Genomic DNA, 18,489 nt, shown 5'->3' with positions numbered 1-18,489 from the left:
ATGAACATCATATCAACAGGCTCTTGAAATAAGTATAATGTATGTCTCATTCACAAATGGCAGTATTAGTCTATGTTTCAAGAATATTTCTGTATATTTATGTAATTACTTGTATTTATTGTTCATTCATTATAATGTTATGTCAATATTTAATTTTTTATGGATTTGTTGGATTTCTGTTCATTTCCAGAAAAGGTTACGATTAAAGTGAAGTAGAGGTACTATCAAAGGCTTTTTTTCATTCTTACTCAAAAACAAAACATTTTCATCACATATGGTGATCGGGCCGAGGATGCTGCAAATTTACAGAAACTGCAACAAGTTAAACTGTACTGGCATCTTGCATGAGCTCGTTATAAAAAAGAGGGAGAAGCAGAGAGATAACTGATCCAGGCACCAGCATTTAGCAGCATTCATTAACACTAATAGCCTTGCTGCTTGCAACACTGTACTCCTGCTGTTAAGCCCTGTATTGAACTGTTTAACCACATCACCAACTCCAGCTTTATAATAATTACAGCATGTTTGTGGAGAAGGAAGCAGCCTGTATTTTATGCTTTACCAATGGATTTGGCTGAAGGATTTTAAAAGAGAGCCCTGTCGAACCTGGTCTATTCCTGGTCTATTCAATGGGGTTTTAATTCCTAAAAGAAAACACAAATAACAGCAGGATCATTGATTTTTAAGTGGTCAGTGCCCTGTTTTTCCCATGTGTGTCAGGAGTTCAAAGCTGTTTCCACCAAGGTAAATCTCTGCAGTGTGCTCACTCACTTTTAATGCATACACAGGTTTTTGTGGGATGCTTGGTGTCGCGTGCTCAGCAATGAAGTTGCTAGCGCCCTTTGCCCCTCTCTGTCAGGCCCTGCTCTGCTGTAATGCAGGTTGATGACATGGTACCATTTTAGGGGCCACTGACAATGACTCAAATGAAGGGAGGTGTCAGCGAGACAATGCATTGGTGTATTGGTGGGTCAAAGGTTGTGTTTGATCTGGGAGGGGCCCCCTTCCTAGTTCATCCCATCAGCACATGTAGACTTCTGGGAAATTGTCTGTGATCCAGGGTTAAAAAAGAAAACAAAAATGGTGTTCAACAGAATTCCCAAACACTGTGAGGACATTACAGAGGGGGTAAGAGGGGGGGCAATCCAAAGAATGAAGCTTTGCTGCTTTGGATGGATGCTCTGCTCTTTGTGAAGTCGTGATTAGCACTGTCAAACTGCATGTAGCATTATTTCCTGTAACTAACAGGAGGCATAGTTTTAATTATATGATGGAAATGTTAAGGTCTTGTGTGTTTTGGTAGCTGTGGTGGAGCACTGGTTAATTACAGGAGCCCAGAAAAGGTGTGGGGGAAATTAATGAGCCCTGCATTGGAGGGGGGTACACTGATAAAACACTTTGTGTTTTAATTGACCCATTTGCACCAATTCCCAGGGTATTCTGAGGACATTACAGAGCAGAGAGCAGCAGGAAAGCCCCATTAAAACTATACAGCGGAGTAATCTGATGTTTGAACAAAAGAATGCCTGTAGACCTTCTACAACTTTTCCCTGTGGTTACCCACTTACTTTCCACAGTTCATCTCCATCTACTGATATCAAAATTCCATCATTGCTACTAATACACTCAGTGCTCTTTTTATTTTGTCACTGATAACTGTCCGTTCATGACTTGTTATAACTACCAGGACTCTGTCTGCCTATATATGTTGCTTTATCATTAGTCCCAAAAAGACACAAGTAACACTGCCATTTTTTTTATTAACATTTAAGCACAATATTATGAGTCACACAAAAACAAAGCTGAATCTTGGGTCTTTATTTTATAACAAGAATAAATACAGTACATTACAGCTAAAATTGGGATGCGCGGATTGCCTTTACTTACATAAAATAATTATTTTATTTTAGTCCTGTCATCCATGAGCACTCCTCCCTGAATGGGGTGAGAGGTCACTGCATGTTCCTGTCCAGTAACAGTCCCTTGCTGGTCAGGACAGAACCGCATGCTGGGCCACGCACTCATTCAACTCTGAGCCTGTCGCTTCCCATCCATCCCCACATGCAACGCCCCCTTTGATTATCCGAGCACAGTCCTGTCCCGCTCCACCTCCTGTGTGTGTGGATGTGTGTGTTTGTGTGTGTGTGTCTGCCTGTCACACTGAGTTAGATTTCAGTAACTCAGTGAACCCGGAGGTGAAAAATATTGCTGCCAGGGTGACCAGGCACGCTTTGCCATTGGACTACCCACGTGCAGCTGGGCCTCATTTTATTTTATTCAGAAAGTTTCAGCAGTTCAATAGTTATTTAACATGTTTTAACTGCAATTAAACCTGACATTCAACAAACTAAATCCTTTCGAAAGAAAGCAAAAACACATTAACAATTTCAGTTTTTAACAGATGCACTTTTGACACAAAACACTTTCCACTTCTGTTCACCTCTTCTTCTTCATCTTGCAGTGCTCCGCGTCCTGTGGAAGAGGCTTCAAATCCCGTAATGTGATCTGTGTTACTGGGTCAGGCCGTCCTGTCTCAGAGGAAAACTGCCAGCACCTGTCCCCCAAACCCAGCAAGCAGAGGCGCTGCCGAGGTGGACGATGCCCCAAGTGGAAGACTGGCAACTGGGGAGAGGTAGGTCTGTCTGACCCTGCCATGAAACACTGCTTTATTTTTTGTTCTCACGCTGCCAGACATGGCTTTTTTCTCTTCTGTGCACTCTAATGCTTACCAGCTTGCTGGCAAGCGGGTCCATATGTGTGAAACATGTGCAGCTGAACCAGCCTGAACCTGCCACTAACCTAGGACAGGGGGCTTTTACACATCACATGGTGGCAGCAGCAAATACAGAGTTTAGGGTGGTGTGTGCTGCAGCTGTGACAGCACAGTACAGTGAGTTGGACAGCAGGAGGAATGTGCAGCCTTCTCTCTGATCTGAAGCCCAGCCAGTGGAAACCTACCCCTCTCATCTCTGCATTCTCATATACTGTACTCTTGTTGTTGCCTACCCACTGACTGAAAGGGAACCACATGTTGGTCTTTGAATACACTACTGGAGGCGATTCACTCACATCATAGCAGACAATCTCACAGAGTGCACCTGGGAGAGGCTGCCTCGTACAGGCTCCATTTTTCTTTCACCCTCTATGCCTCTCGTTCTTTTCCCAACCCTTCCAAATTTCGCCCCACCAGTCCAAGCACAGAGACACATCTGTGTTCCATACGTCAGAGAGGATGTGCGCCGCCTGCTCTAAGCAGCTGTGGAGCAGGACACACTCCAGCAGAAAATGAAACCCCACCCCAAGGCCCAAGCAGCACGAAGCATGAGGCGGCCTCATGGTTCATCTGTTGTTAGATATGACTGGACATGCGAGGGTGTCTGTAATAATGTGTGTAAATCCCACCTTTATCTGCAAAGAAACCATGTCATACATCGATGTTAGAAGAAAATCAGCAGCAGCACAGATAACACCTGAGTGTAAAATATCACACATTTAAAATGAAACGAATATCTGTGCTGCTTCTTGCAGTGGCCCGCTCAGAACTGGCAGAAATCGAAACGCATTCTTCTCCCTCTCATTCCTGCTGTTCTCTGTAGAAATATCTATCATACTTTCATTTCAAACAATGCTGCTGTGGACACAGACTCACTTTCCAGGCACATTTCTGTAAAACCAATAGGAACAGTGTAATTTAAACATGGACATGTGGACATGGAGGCGTGGTTGCAGAGATTAGTGAAATGAAGTCACTAAGTACCAAAGGAAAATAGCTTTATTAGACTTAGTACCTAATAAAACACTGTGTGGCTTGCAGCTAGAGTTACAATGATAAGGGAATATGACGTGGGCATCTGATGCAGAGTGATATTGTAAATATTAAATAATGAATCAAAAACTTTGAATGAACTTTTCAAAACTCTTACGTGCCCGCTGCTTCCAGTGTTCAGCATCCTGCGGTGATGGCATCCAGAGAAGGGAGGTGTTCTGCCAGGTTGGAGACCGACGCAGCTCGATGGAGACCGTCTGTCCTCAGCGGTCTCGCCCGGCGTCCAGCCAGACCTGCCGGGTCGCCGACTGTCCTTCTCGGTACCGCTGGAGGGAAGGGAAATGGCAGACGGTAAGCCGATGACTGCAGTGAATGCCTGCATGTATAAACTTTGCAGTCTGTGAGCTCAGCCGCTGCCTGCTCCGGCTGAGGATGAATTTGTTCTGTCATATCTGATGAAGTGTGAGAGTCGCTGCTTCCGTCGGAGGCACTGCTGCCTGTCAGGAGGCCAGAGGAGAGGGGAGGAGGCGAGCTGCTGCATGCCCCTGATGAGAATCAGATGATCCGTTTTTTTCTAACCAAACTGGAGTCCAGTTTCTGTCGCCAGGAAAAGGACCATTCTGATGTTTTTTTAAAGCAGTTTAAAAGTTTGAAAACGTGAACAAACTGAAGAGAAGGCACAAAAATGTTCTTGTTCTTCGTGACCACACTATACTGCTGCCATTAGAGCAGTTCTGATTTTTAATCATTTCATAATTTGTCTGCACATTTTCACCATCCCAATAGGTGAAGCCCCGCCCCCTTTCCGGTGGACCACATGAGGCCTTGTTAAAAAAAAAAGCAAAAACTAACAGGGTTAGGATTATTTAGACGTTGTTGTTGTTTCAAAATATAAAGCAGTGTTTTTTGAGTCATGTTATTGAGACTTGTCATGTTCAGGTTGGATCCTTATGTCAAAACCAAACCTGACGAGTCCTATCAGTCATTCCCAATCTTTTTAATTAAGGCATTTTTATATAAATTGTATAATATGTAATATTTACAATATAATGTAATTATATTTTCATTGTTATTTAATAATTTAATGTAATGATTTAATTAAAATAATAATTTAATTAAAAAAAACATATTTTATTGATATGGTTTTCAAATGAGGATGAAACAATAATTAAAAAAATACTCAAGTCATATATTCAGAACATGCAACATGAGCTGTGTGCATTTAGACTGCTGCTTGGAAGCAGCATCTCAGTAGTAGTGCAGCTGACTCAGCTGTACAGCTGAAACTGTGGTATATACAGATGCTGTACATTTACTACATTTCTAAGTGTATGTACAAAGAAGTATAAACCTAACATACTCAAGTTTAAGTAAATTGGATCTCTCCGTAGTACAAAACAAGATGTTACATGCACTCAAAGTGACCTGAATATAGAGTTGCAGTTTTACTGGGGCTATAATGGGAACATTCCTGCTGAGTAACATTCAGCCATTTTCTGCAGGCTTGAAGCTACACATCCTCGTTGGTTGTTTGAACAGGCATCTGCAGCAGAGGTTTCTTCTTTCGTGAGAATGTGGGTCACTGAGCAGCATGAAACGCCTCTCTGAGAGGAGAGTCTAATTAGTTTAGAGACGTGTTTGGAGGTTTCTGCCTTGGTGTCCTAAATAACAGCTGGAGGTAATTAAAGCAGTTCAACAGGCAGGGGTTAACATTGCCATGTGTACAGTGCACATACACTGACTCTGCACACCACTTACAGTACACCAGCTTTATTTCTGTAGGTTTCATGTCAGACTGAAATATTGTATATTGTCTGCCATCAGTTTGACCAAAACATACTCAAGTGCCTGTCAGCACTGCACAGCAGCTCCAGGTATTCTAATATTTGACAGTGTTCAACATGTTAAGAGTGATGAAGACCAGCTGGAGCTGGCTGCAGTCATAACACTTTTCACCAGTGAGTGTTTACTGATGCAGTGGAAGCCACTGTGAGCTGTCAGCAGTACGGTTCTGACAGGCATGGGTGTTGAGCTACTGGATCAACCTAGATGTAATAAAATGCTGTTACAGTCTGATTCAGTTTATGGCTTAAAAAAGGCAACATATAGATGTAATATCTGTGGAACAGATGGGAAAAAGGCAGTTTTACATTGATAGTGTCAGGATTGGAGTTCAGGAAGACAAACTCAACAGACACATACGTTCAAACAAAAGCTGAGCTGTTAATAAGTAAAAAAAAAAAAGTTCATAAACACAGAAATCCAAAATCCCCAAAGTGGATTTCTACCTGTGGCCATCAAAAAATAGGGCCTGTTCACGAGTATGTCAGCAAACAGAATTTGTTTAGAAAGAGTCGTGTGGGAGAGTAGTATGAAAAGGGTTAATCACAGATTTACTGCAGTTGTGTTACACAATGAGTGCCTGCCAAGACAAATAGGTCAGTATTTTGTTCAAAGCATATCTGTATTGTAATATATTTTGGAAGGGAGTATCTGGATGTTGAGACTGAAAGCAGTCACTTGCTGGTGAATCTTAGGTCAGACCTTTCAACAGATGCTTTGGCATGAGGTGTGCACCCTTTTAGGAGTTGTGTAAACTCTTCTCAGGACCTTGGCCATATCCTCAGCTCAGGTTCTTATCAACAGCACACTACTTTGCTCTCAGCTCTTCAGATCTACTGTTTTGACATTTTCCTTCATAATTCAGTGTTAAATTACTCTCCCCTTTTGTTGCTGCAGTGCATCGATACTTTACTTTGGTGACTGACGAACTGATCCTTTTAAACACCAAGCATGTGCGTTTGTGATTTAATATTGTCGCTCCACTCATACATGATTCAGCACCTTTGTAAACCCCAATCTCTCTCTTATGTCCCCCGCAGTGCAGTAAATCATGTGGATCGGGCCACCGACAACGAGCCTTGCAGTGTATGGACCACAATCAGCAGGAGGTCCATGAGATGTATTGCGTGAACCAGATTAGACCGCCAGACACTGAGAGCTGTAACACGCATACCTGTGAATTCATATGGATCACAGGGGAATGGACTGAGGTGAGGCAGACAACCTGATGTGCTTAAGAATTTCAGATCTCACCTGTAAAACAAAATGTGATTTCATGTTTTAATAGCAAACAACACTTAAGTCTCACCATCTTTACTGTCCATTTTCCTTTGAAAAGTTTCCATGGTGGAACTTTGTTTTTCTTTCATGCTGGTGATTTATTCTCTCCTCCAGTGCTCAGCCAGCTGTGGCCAGGGCTACCGCCAGCGTCTGATCTCCTGCAGTGAGGTCCATGTGGAGAATGACAACTATGAGTACGGCCATCAGTCTTTGTCCAACTGCCCCGGGAACCCCCCTGAGAGCTACATGCCTTGTAATCTGGACCCGTGCCCCACGCCGCAGGAGTGGAGGGTTGGAATCTGGGGACCGGTGAGCGAGTCTGTGCTTCTCCTGCATGTTGTGTAGTCATTTATCAGCATTCTGTCATGATGGCACTTATGGTCATGATGGTATGTATGAACTATACTGGTAAAATAATTACTACAGCAGATCAATCTATAACCTCATGATACAACTGTAGATTTTAATTTGATATTTTATCATGTACATAATGTTTACTTTTGCAAAAACAAGTCAAATGGCGCTGTGTAGATTGCTGACAGACTGTCATCCACAAGTTGTTGCACTCACACTGTTGTCTTCCTCTCTTTCAGTGTTCAGTGAGCTGTGGGGATGGAGTGATGGAGAGGACGGTGCAGTGTGTATCAGCAGATGGTCAGGAAAGCAATAGGTGCTCACGAGATCCAATGCCACAAGCCAGAAAAGTCTGCAGAAATCTGAGTTGTGAGTGCTTCTTTTAACAAAGGTCAAGACTACCACGGATCAGATACAACCCATAAGAAGGCATCCTAAATTCTAGCATTAGGTTCAGCTTAACATGACCCAGTCATCTCAGAGATTTGGCCTTTAGTGAAGAATTTCTGATCAAAGATGTGCTGTTCAGTGTGTTTACTTCCCCGCGGTACCACTGGACATCAAAGAGTGACTGGCTTTTGATTTTCTTTGATTCGATGAAGTGATTTGCCACACTTGACTTAACTGCTGAAATGTGTGTGTGCATGTGTGCACATCTGTGTATACAGCCCAGCCTCATGTCCTGCATTGAATCCTCAAATAACACACTGCTGACTACGTACTCACTTCTGCTTTCTTTCTCACTTTCATGTCTCCAAGGCCATTTGCCTTCTAGCTGTCAAGACATCCGGAGCAGAAATGGCCCCATCCCAGACAGCGAGCACATTCTCAGTATTCAAGGAAAAGCACTCAAGGTAAGATAATACCATCTTATTGCCTCAAAAGCACACAAAGAACCGTTTGTAAAGCCATAACAGGTTGTGTTTATGATTGGGAGACTTCTGTCTTGACATTTAATATGACTGCAGAATATTTCCTGCACTGTTTACATGCCTCTCTGTTTATGGGCCTGCACTACTGTGCTGAGAATTCATCTTTACCCCCAGGGGTTTAGGCGTACCTTTGGCACTTAGTGCATAAGGCTGCACATTTAAATTATTCTGCTGCCTTTAATTTGACTTGGAAGAAAGCTCGAGTCATTTTTAGGCATGGTGTGAATTGTGCTTTGCTCGTACACAGGAGGGCTGATAGGGGGTTTGTGGATACCAGCTGCACCAGAAATCCCCCCTCAGAAATGGAGCTGACTTTGTTTTATTTATCAATCAGGGTTCATCTTCCAGGCAGTCTTTAGTGCTGTCATCATATTCTCATGCTTTGAGACCAAATTAGGGGTTAATTTCACAAAGTCCATTGTCCTTTTCTCAAAAAGTGCTGAGATTACCTGAACAATTACCCAGAACATAATCACTCAAGCAGCTGAGCTGCAGGTGCATAGAATGAGAGGTTTTCTTTTCTTTTTTTTTCTTTTTTTTTGAGGGGGGATACCTTCCTTCTCGCCTCTCCTTTATCCTTGCTGCCTTCTCCTCCTCTATACGGTCTCCCACTTCCACATCCTCAATTACTCCTCCATTGCCCTTTTTTCTCAGGTCTACTGTGCAGGAATGCAGACCGAGTCTCCAGAGGAGTATATCACCTTGACGACAGGCGAAGGGGAGAATTTTTCTGAGATCTTTGGCTTCAGGTATACAGCTAACAGGATCACAATGAGAACAGCCTGTTTCATTACAAAAATCCAGCTGACTCCTGGCAGTGTTTTTATCCTGTAAATGAAGAAATTCCATGGATGTGTGTGTGTGTGGGTGTGTGTGTGGTGTGTTTTGTAGACTCAATGACCCCACTCAGTGTCCAGCCAATGGCTCCAGAACAGAAGACTGTGATTGTCGAAGAGATTACTCCGCTGCTGGCATCACCACCTTCTCCAAAGTCCGCCTGGACCTCAACAAGATGAGCATCATCAGTGAGTTGCTCACTCTCTCTCTCACACACACACAGAGCAGCATCCTGTGCCAATGTTAACTCTACATTACTATTAAATGAGAACTTCCTTTGCCATTTAATTATGTCCATGCTTATGAGGGTTAATGGGCTCAAGATGTCTCTTAGGTTCATTTTAGCAACACAATTAGAAGGCTAAACGCTGTAACTGGATGGAATTATACTGATATTTGGCTGAGCCTTAACGAAGGCCACATTTATTGGTAAATAACATAGGATTAGTTAATTATGGCTGATGCAGGCTATCATTATAAAGGTTCATCTGAGGTCCTATAGCTACAAATGGTCAAGACAGAAACTTACATCACAATTGATCAGCTTGTTGCTTTTGCAGCTACAGACTGGCAGTTTGCATTTACCCGAGAAGGCGAGAACATTCCATTTGCTACAGCTGGAGACTGCTACAGTGCCACCCAGTGTCCACAGGTGAGAGTAAAGGAAAACAGCTGTTCTAATGATTTTATAACAGGAAAAGTGTAACATATAATAACAGTGGTGGCTCAGTTCCATCGGGCATAAGAGCAAGGCCTTGAAACGTGTGTTGTTAATTAGACCTGGGCTCCTCTTGCTATGACATGTCAGAGGATGGACTATAAAAATGGGTTATTAGCATCCATGCCTCTAGCTGTGGAATACATTCTTTAAAAGCTTTCAGTATTTGCATAGTTAATTTTGGTCTGTGCACTGCTTTTTGTCTGGATAGCTTATATGGCTGTTTTCTGCTGTTATGTGTGTATTCTGCTGTTGAGTTTTATGCATTTTTTGTCACATGCTACTTTGGTGTCCTTATAACAATAATAAAAATAGTATGCTTAATTAAAACAACATTTTGCTATAACAGAACTTCTTCTCTGTCTGTGTCTTATTCCAGGGCCAGTTTAGGATAAACCTGTCAGGAACAGGTTTTAAGGTGGCTCCAGACACCTCATGGGTCTCGCAGGGCAACTATGTGGTGGCGAACATACAAAAATCACAGGTAAAACATCACATACATGTTAAAGCTAAAGCTAATTATTCTTCAGTTTATTCGATTTTTCTCTTATTATATTCACTAACTTATCATGATCTGGCTACTTCTTGGTCAGTACCACATCTCTCCTTAAGCTTGGTGAAAGGACCTTTATTAGGCAGCTGCTCTCTCGAGTGCCCCCCTCACAACCACCCTCTCTACTTTGGAAATGGAGATCAGCCTACAAAGTGCTTTTTGGCAAAGTAAAAACAGGAGGCCATAGAGATGCCAAATAGTGTTCACAGTCTGGAATTCAAAGCCAGCTGGCCCACTCTGGGCACTCCAGGCACTTTAAATAAAGCCTGGTTGTGACAGTGGGATGGAGACAGCACTTCAGAGAAGATCAGACAGACCACTTACTGCACACTGCGGCTTTCATGTCGTGGGATTGTGGTTTCGCTCCACTTGTCTGATGTAATTTCCTTTTTGTTTCTATAGATGTTTCTATGGAACTAACATTTTGCTCCATGCAAATGATTTTAGTGAGTGATTGTGAGTGATAAGCTAGTATTTCTTATTGCTTGCTTACATGAATAGCATGAAGCTTGCTTGTTGCTGAGGGTCATTATGCAATTCATACCCTGCCAGGAGGCCTCAGATTGTTTGTGACTTTTTAAATAGAAAAGGCAAATTTTCAGAGCTACAACGACAAGGTGTAAATTATGTAATTATAATAATATAAAACCGGAAAGTTCTCAGGCTACATTACATTGTCTTCAGTGTTTTCATTTGTATTTTTCCTTATTTAAAATGCTCAAGATTAACATGTTCTAACACGTTATTATATTATGTCTGTCCACAGGATGGCAGCACAGTGTCAGGAATATGTGGAGGCTATTGTGGTAAATGTACACCGTCTGTAGGCCGCAGTCTGCCAGTAACAGTGATATAGACCTAAAGCCAACAAACAGGTAAAAAATGTCATCTGAATTTGAAATGTGTTCTTTGTTCTTCTGTGTTCTTTTCTTTTTGTTGCAGGTTTCTGATCTTTTTAATGAAATGCTGTCTTTTATTTCCACTGACCTCCACAGTGATCTTCAGGTGCTCATTGTGTGAACACACCGTTCCTCTTTGGTGCTACAGCTCAAATCCATCCTTCAGAAACCTCCCATGTGTGTATAGTGTAAAATAGTCTGGTGTACGTACTGTAAATAACAAGGTAAATGTCCTATTTATTGTACTCGCCATTTATGTTTGTATTGTAATGTAATTTAAAGCAAACGCCACACAGTTACCATGTATCAGATTTTACCAGGGATTTGTGCCTTTCATTTTGTTAGTCTGTTTAAACTTTTAGTTGTCTCTTTGCATGGGTTACAGCCATATGTTTTAATATGTTGTTTTATTCAGTATTAATCAATGTTGTGATGGTCACCAGTCCTGTTCTAATGCAGTCAGATGTCTCCAAGCAGTGGGCCTCTTAAAACAATGGACGTTTTTGCAAAATTTGCAAAGCTCTATCGCTTAAGTGCATCCAAATGTCCTTTCCAAATGTTCTATAAATTCTGTATATCCAACTGCAAGCAAATGACATGTTCAGGGATCATCTGTTAATTACAGATAATGTGCACCCTCCTTCTCTGAACTGCACACATGGTGTTGCTACCACATGTTTTGCTTTTAAGGTAAAAGTACCTAATGACTAATGAAGTCAGTTCAGTCAGCCCAGATCTTAAGGGGAAGTTAACTCCTTCACACATTAAACACTCTAATACTCAGGCACACACATTACTATATCATAAGGAAGATACTACAGGTTGCAAGAACCGTAGAGATTATGCCGCCAGATATCAGAGCCCCACATTCCTCTGAGTTCCTGCATATCTTTCAGGTATAGCGTGCAGTGACCAGGGAGAGCCATTAGCCTGTCGTTTTTGGAGAACAGTCAGGTTATCTTATCTGGAGCAACTTAAAAGAATTCTCTAAAAAAGAGAGTTTACCTCAGGCCAATAGAATTCCAGTTGATGCTCCAGAGATACGGTATAGTGCAACGGTCTGATCCTAGAGACACCTCAGTCACTGCTGAGCTCTCAGGCCCTGCAGCACCACTTCTGTCCAGATGCTGCTGTTAGTTAACCGTTGCCTCTTGTGCCTCTCTGTTTCCTCCATTTTTGTGAACTGAAATGCTCCTGCTTTTGGCTTGTTGTTCTTTGTGAAGATATCAGGGTACTTTTCATTTGCTGTATGTTTTTTGTGTCTCTTTAGCCAGTGTTGGGAAGTTGCAAAACCTTGTGTGCAAAGATTCTAGAGAAAAATGAAATTATACTTTTTGTAAGTTTAATTGTGTAGGTACATGTACATATGTCTATGTTGTTAAGCCATATTTGCAGTTCTGCATGGTGCTATTTCAGTGCCTTAAATGCACACTTCAACCAAAGGAAATTCAACACAATTTTAACCTGCACCTAAGCCAGTACAAAAGACACAGGGCGGACAAGTGTGTGTCTTACAGACAAATGCCCTCTCATTAATGTATTGTTCATGTCAGAATGTCGTTCAGCCAACCATTACTTCTCAGGTGTCATAAATGAAGGGATTATTATATTTGAGTGTATTTATCATATGTTACACTTGCCACATCATGTAAATTGTCTTTATGTATTCTTTATTTTATATGCAAATATTTATTTAATCATTTTTCATGAATGTACATAAGCAATGAATATAAATGTCTATGGATTACTGCATACTATTGCCATATAATGAACCGTCTGGCAGCACATTTCCTGTTTTATGAATGCATTTATTTATACATTCATCTGCATAGAATGTAAGCACAGTTTAGTGCTGCCATGTGGAAAGCATGATTTATGTATGAGACCAGATAAGGCAATGATTGGAAAGTAATAAAATGCCTGACTTGTGACACATTTGTCTCTCTGCTTCTCCCACTAATACATCACTTTCACTGCAGTCTGTCCTTGAGGGGTCATTCCTCTGTGAGGCTGGCCGGAAGGATGATGGTCTGGTTATGGTTTGGACAGTAAGATTTCTGCTCCGTAACACTAAATTATGATTTCACACCATGACAACAGTCTGACTTTGTGTTTTGTGGAACTAATCTAGTCTCTGTCAATGTTCATAATGGTTGAATTATCAGCCCATTTACCAGGCGTCAGCATTGGTTCTGCTGAGTAATTATATAACTCAAGTTCATTTTAAGGTGGCCCACCTTTATTGTATGAGTATTTGCATATATGCATCTGACCTACACAAACTGACATCATCTATATTTCATACTGTTTTTGTAATCTCACATCAGACATAGCAACAGGAACCAGCCTGACTTTTTAATGCTGATTCCTCAACTGTCTGTCAACAGTCTGAGTGAGCAGCTGTTTGACAATAGGGATGAAGAAGAAGTGTGATGACCTGGTCAGGATGATCCTTCCAGCTTTGTTTGTAAAATCATAATTGTAAAGTCATATTATGTCTGATAAAAAGAGAATCTCACAATCAGTCTGCAGCATAGAATAGGTTTTACTTAATCTGAGGACGTGTAAAACAAATGATGATATCTTGCATCATACTTCATTTCTCTGCTGTAAATTCATCCATTTGTTGTTCTGTCCATCTGACTATCCATCCATTCTTTTAACCCTTCTATCATCCATCGATACATCTGTTCATCACCTCTGTCTGTTCATCAGGTAAAGGCAGAATTCCTCTGACACTTCCTCACCTTGAAGGATCCTCCTACAGTGGTTATGTATTTGTTCTAGGCCTGTGTTTTTTCCTCTTATCTTCTGGGTCAATGAACTGAACATTGCTGCTGTTTTTATGGAACAAGAAGATGCTCTTTCTCTAAAGGTCCTTGGCTTGTGTGCGGGTCTATAAAGAAAAATACTATAAACAAAGATCAAAATATATAAAACAGCTGGAGTCTGCTTATCTGTGTATCTCTGTTTTCATACTAGCATGTCAGCCTTTTCCTTTCTAGTCTCACAGACCTTCCCACAAGGATTAGAGCAATGACCTAAGCTGTACTAGACATTCCCAATGCTTCAGAACAAAAATCAACTTCAATTTAACCTAAATCAGACAGACTTCTGCAGGTCTAAAGTTCAAAGGCAAGACATTGGCGCTAATGTGAAGTGAAATACAAAGGAGTCCTGGAGGAAAAGGTGCTCTCATTTCTTTTCGGGATACCGTATATGACACCAAAAAGGTCCCATATTATCTTATTGTACACCACTGACATACACAAAAAGAGCTTCTCTCAGCATCCACCCAGTTTCTGTGCTGCTCCTAGAATAGCATGAAAGCTATTTTTGATTCTGGCAACAGTGTTTAGACTTCTAACTTAAGACTTAACAAGGAGACCTTCAAAGTCATGAGTCCCTATGGTTAGCCTCCCCCTGCCATCATTATCATCATCATTCCTAAAGGTAATTTGGGCTGACTTTGAACTCAGGCTGTACAGTAAGCCTTAGACCTGCATGCACACACAAATAATCTGGATGCCCAGATGCAGCAGTGTCAGACAGCTCAGACTATGCGTTCTGTAACTGCTAGCAGGACAAAAGTACAGACCCTGGAGAGAGAGAATGAGGCCCGCAACACCCAGAGGAAGACCCGCAAAGAGTGAATAAAGAGCAGCACATTTATGATTTTGTCCAAAACACACCATAGTGTATGTGTGTGTGTTCTTTGTATATCTGATCAACTGTTTGTGTGTTGACTTACAAAGGGAGAAGAGATCAAGAGGCTGCCGGAGGATACATGAAATGCTATGTGTGTGTGAGAGCAGCTGGATACCATGGAAGAAAGAGGACATCCAAAATTATGAGAAGCTGCTCCAGCTGAACCATGAGTTGGATGAGGAGGTAAAGAGAGAATAGCAAACACAACAAGACCTGGATCAACAGGTTTGACAGTGTATCTATATCTATATCTATATCTATATCTATATCTATATCTATATCTATATCTGTATTTCATTTCATGGTTGTTCTTATTTTTGGATGGATAAGACTCCTTTGTCTTTGAGGTGGGCAGATTGCAAACATTCAGAGATGATTGAACAGAGAAGAGGAGCTGTTGTCAGTTCCAGTGACAATGGTCAGAGATTTTGAAGAACACAGCTCAGGTTAGTGTCATTGTCTGCAGAAGCATCTATTGTATTGTCATCTGTGTAAATTGCACAGTGAGCGTTTTTAAGACATGGCATATCATTTACAAACACTGAATATAATAAACGTCCGAGGCAGCTTCCCTGAGATAGGCCGCAATTTAATGTTTTTTTACTCGACAGAGATCCATTGAACATGACAACTTGCTGCCGGTCAAAAAGGCAGCTTTTCATCCAGTTCATGGCTGAAAGTTTAAAACCATAAGCAGCTAATTTCAAAATTAACCATTTAAAGTCAATGAGATCAAAGGCTGCGCTAAAAACCAACAACAGTTTCAGCCAATCATCTGTAACTTGTGTGAGAGCTGTACTACATGCTCTAACATGCACTGTGAGCTGTAAGGTCTTATACAGACAGGTGTGTGTCTTTCCTAATCAAGTCCAATCAGTATCATCAAAGACAGCTGGACTCAAATGAAGGTGTAGAACCATCTGAAGGATGATCAGGAGAAACGGACGCACCTGAGTTCAGACCATGTGATATTTCACTTTTTTAATACATCTGCAAAAATGTCAATAATTCTGTGTTTTTCTGTCAATATGGAGTGCTGCGTGCACATTAATGAGGAAAAAATGAACTTAAATGATTTTAGCAAATGGCTGCAATATAAAAAAAGAGTGAAACATTGGCGTCTGAATACTTTCTGTACCCACTGTATATTCATTTCTGTATTTGAAACTCTTACAGGATCCAGAGGGGGACTCCAATCCAACAGACCTGACCAAATCCTCTTTGGTCATACATAAAATAAAGCAGCACCATGCACGCCTCAACATAAACCTTAGTTCAAAGAAACCTATGTTCAATTTGTCCACTAAATGCTTACAGAAACCACCGTTTCAGGGGCCAAGGCAGGAAAATGGCCCCATAAGGCCTGTTCAGTAATCCATCCCTGTTTCTGACCTGGATACTCTTCCCACAGTCATCCTGCAGTTTCTTTTGTTTTTATGTAGGGACACCTGACACTGATATGTCTGTAATAACTGCAAACCTGCATCCAATAAAAAGAAGGAAGAGAGGCCACAGTATTGTGCATGTGTGGGTGGGTTTTATACACAGAAAGGGCCTTGTGTCTAAAATAATAATAATAATGATGATGATGATACCCGTATTACTATTATAAAGGAGTATACACATGTCCTGTTTAAACTGCCTGTGAGTCAGAGCACCACTCTTTCTGTAAGTGATCCCCTAGAGTATTTTCTCTGCTGATAAATAGAAGGCACTAACAGGAAAGAGGCAACACTGTGAGACCACAGAGAGGAAAAACACACAGTGGAGGAGCAGGCGCCCTCAGTGCTCACATCAAAAGGTGATAGCACGTAAAAGAAAATACAAAGCCTTATTTCCTCAATGTCTCTTATTTAACATGAAATGTCCTCATCCACACTGTTATTTACATGACTGCGTGGTTTTACCCAAAGGTAATTACAGCTTACCTGTTTTTCTTAAAAAAAAAAACAGTGTGCCACCACTCTTCCATTGGCTGGGACAGAGAAGGGTGGAGCTGCTACCCGGAACAGCGCGGCTCCATTCATTAATGAAGGAGGTTAATGGGACAGGACTGCAGCCAGGGCGCCGTGTGTTTGGAAAGCATCGTGACGAAGTTTTTTTTTTTAACGATTGCGCGCTGATTTCCAGTTTCCTGTGTGCGCCAGTTGCGTCGATAGTGTCCATTTACTGCCCTGGGTCCAGCTGATCATGTTCAGCCGCGCTTCCTCCAGGAGGAGAGATTCCAGCAGATCGGTAGGTGGGCAAACCAAAAGTTAATGTAGGTTTGATGGTTGCCATGGCGCATGTTTCAACTTGTTGTCGCTCTGTAAATTGCGCACCAGATGTTGATGTTGTTTGTCTCGTAGCTAAGGGCATCAAGTGTCATCTGAACTGTTGTTTTGTACTCAGATAACTCAGATGATTTCCCTGTGACAGTCAGTGACGTTTGAAGTTTATTCTTTCTAGAAATCCACCTAAAAAGCATGTTTTATTGCTTTTTAAAATGTTTATTCTACAATGTGTTTGAGAGTAGTTAAACCTAAGGAACTTCATTCAAGTATGTGATAACCTTATGTGTGTTTTGAAAACTGCTACCACTGGATAGAAATAATGCTGTCTTCACTAGTACCATCTGTGATACTTCTCCTGTTTGTGTCCATCCAAAGCTGAACCCTGCAAATGAGCCACACAGAGGACAGCCCTGCATCACCTGTGGAGAACAGTGTCCTGGCTTTGCCCTGCACAAATGGAGGTACAGCATTGCTTCACTTCATAATCACACTCATGCTGTAGATAGGAAAGTAATCCATTTTAAAAACCTGCTCTGTGGCCTGATGTAAAGAAACAGCAGCACGCAACTAGCTGATTAAGCCACCAGAGCACCCACACTCCAAAGAACCACCCTTTGGTTTATTCTTCAAGTGGACTAGCATTCAGGAGGAACCTTTTTATGTTCTCTGAATAGAACCAGCCAAGCATAATCCTGTGAGGAAACCATTGTTCAGTGTGTGTGTGCTCTAAGATAATAGTTTTTACTGTAGGGAGCGTTCATGCAGCAGGAAGGATTCCAGCCGGCTGCTTCAGTCGTCACACTGTCTCAGACGAGGCTACATAAATGTTCTTATGCTGTGGAACAAACTGTATATTCTGAGAACAAGTGATCCTGCTGTGAAGTTCAGGTGGTTTGGGTTAGCGGGTGAAAGAGTGTAATGTGTGCAGCTCGCTTATAGGAATGCAATGCAAAAAAATAGATCTGTTAAGGTTATCAGTGTCAGCTGATTCTTATGTCCTCAGTAACAAAGTCTTGGCTGTCCTGATTTAGCTGATGTGAGCTGCATCACTGTGTCGCTTTGTTGTTTACTGGCTGCTGAATTTTGTGGAAACAAATTCAAATGGCACATTATGTACTGATTATACATTCCAATTGTAATCATAAAACAAAATAAGCTGCTTGACCTGGTCCAGTAAGGATTAGTTCTGGACGAGGGGTCCAACATTTTGAGCTCTGCAACAGCAAGAAGATGGAAAAAGTAGTTGAATTCAGTTGTATTATTTTTGGCTGTACAGCAGACAAGACTTATCTTTAAAGCCATTTTCACATTGAAAAAAGTCAGCAT

The 18,489-nt window shown here is 41.5% G+C and overlaps 1 protein-coding gene across 1 annotated transcript in view; it reads left to right on the top strand.

Annotated features, from left to right (window-relative positions):
- The window catches only part of adamts9 (ADAM metallopeptidase with thrombospondin type 1 motif, 9), a 36,826-nt gene extending 24,052 nt beyond the window's left edge, over positions 1-12,774 (top strand). Inside the window, exons 29-40 of the mRNA XM_028406369.1 lie at positions 2,462-2,632; positions 3,941-4,117; positions 6,649-6,819; positions 7,004-7,198; positions 7,483-7,612; positions 8,003-8,097; positions 8,830-8,924; positions 9,067-9,200; positions 9,573-9,664; positions 10,110-10,214; positions 11,050-11,158; positions 11,279-12,774. Coding sequence (XP_028262170.1) covers positions 2,462-2,632; positions 3,941-4,117; positions 6,649-6,819; positions 7,004-7,198; positions 7,483-7,612; positions 8,003-8,097; positions 8,830-8,924; positions 9,067-9,200; positions 9,573-9,664; positions 10,110-10,214; positions 11,050-11,139 — 1,455 coding nt within the window. The 3' untranslated portion in view covers positions 11,140-11,158; positions 11,279-12,774. The remainder of the gene's footprint in view (positions 1-2,461; positions 2,633-3,940; positions 4,118-6,648; positions 6,820-7,003; positions 7,199-7,482; positions 7,613-8,002; positions 8,098-8,829; positions 8,925-9,066; positions 9,201-9,572; positions 9,665-10,109; positions 10,215-11,049; positions 11,159-11,278) is intronic.
- Positions 12,775-18,489: the final 5,715 nt, after the last annotated feature.

This window comes from Parambassis ranga, chromosome 5 (assembly GCF_900634625.1).
Source record: "Parambassis ranga chromosome 5, fParRan2.1, whole genome shotgun sequence".
Classification (NCBI taxonomy): Eukaryota; Metazoa; Chordata; class Actinopteri; family Ambassidae; genus Parambassis; species Parambassis ranga.
Note: the sequence above shows the minus strand (reverse complement) of the source record. Positions and strands in the feature narration are given on the sequence as shown.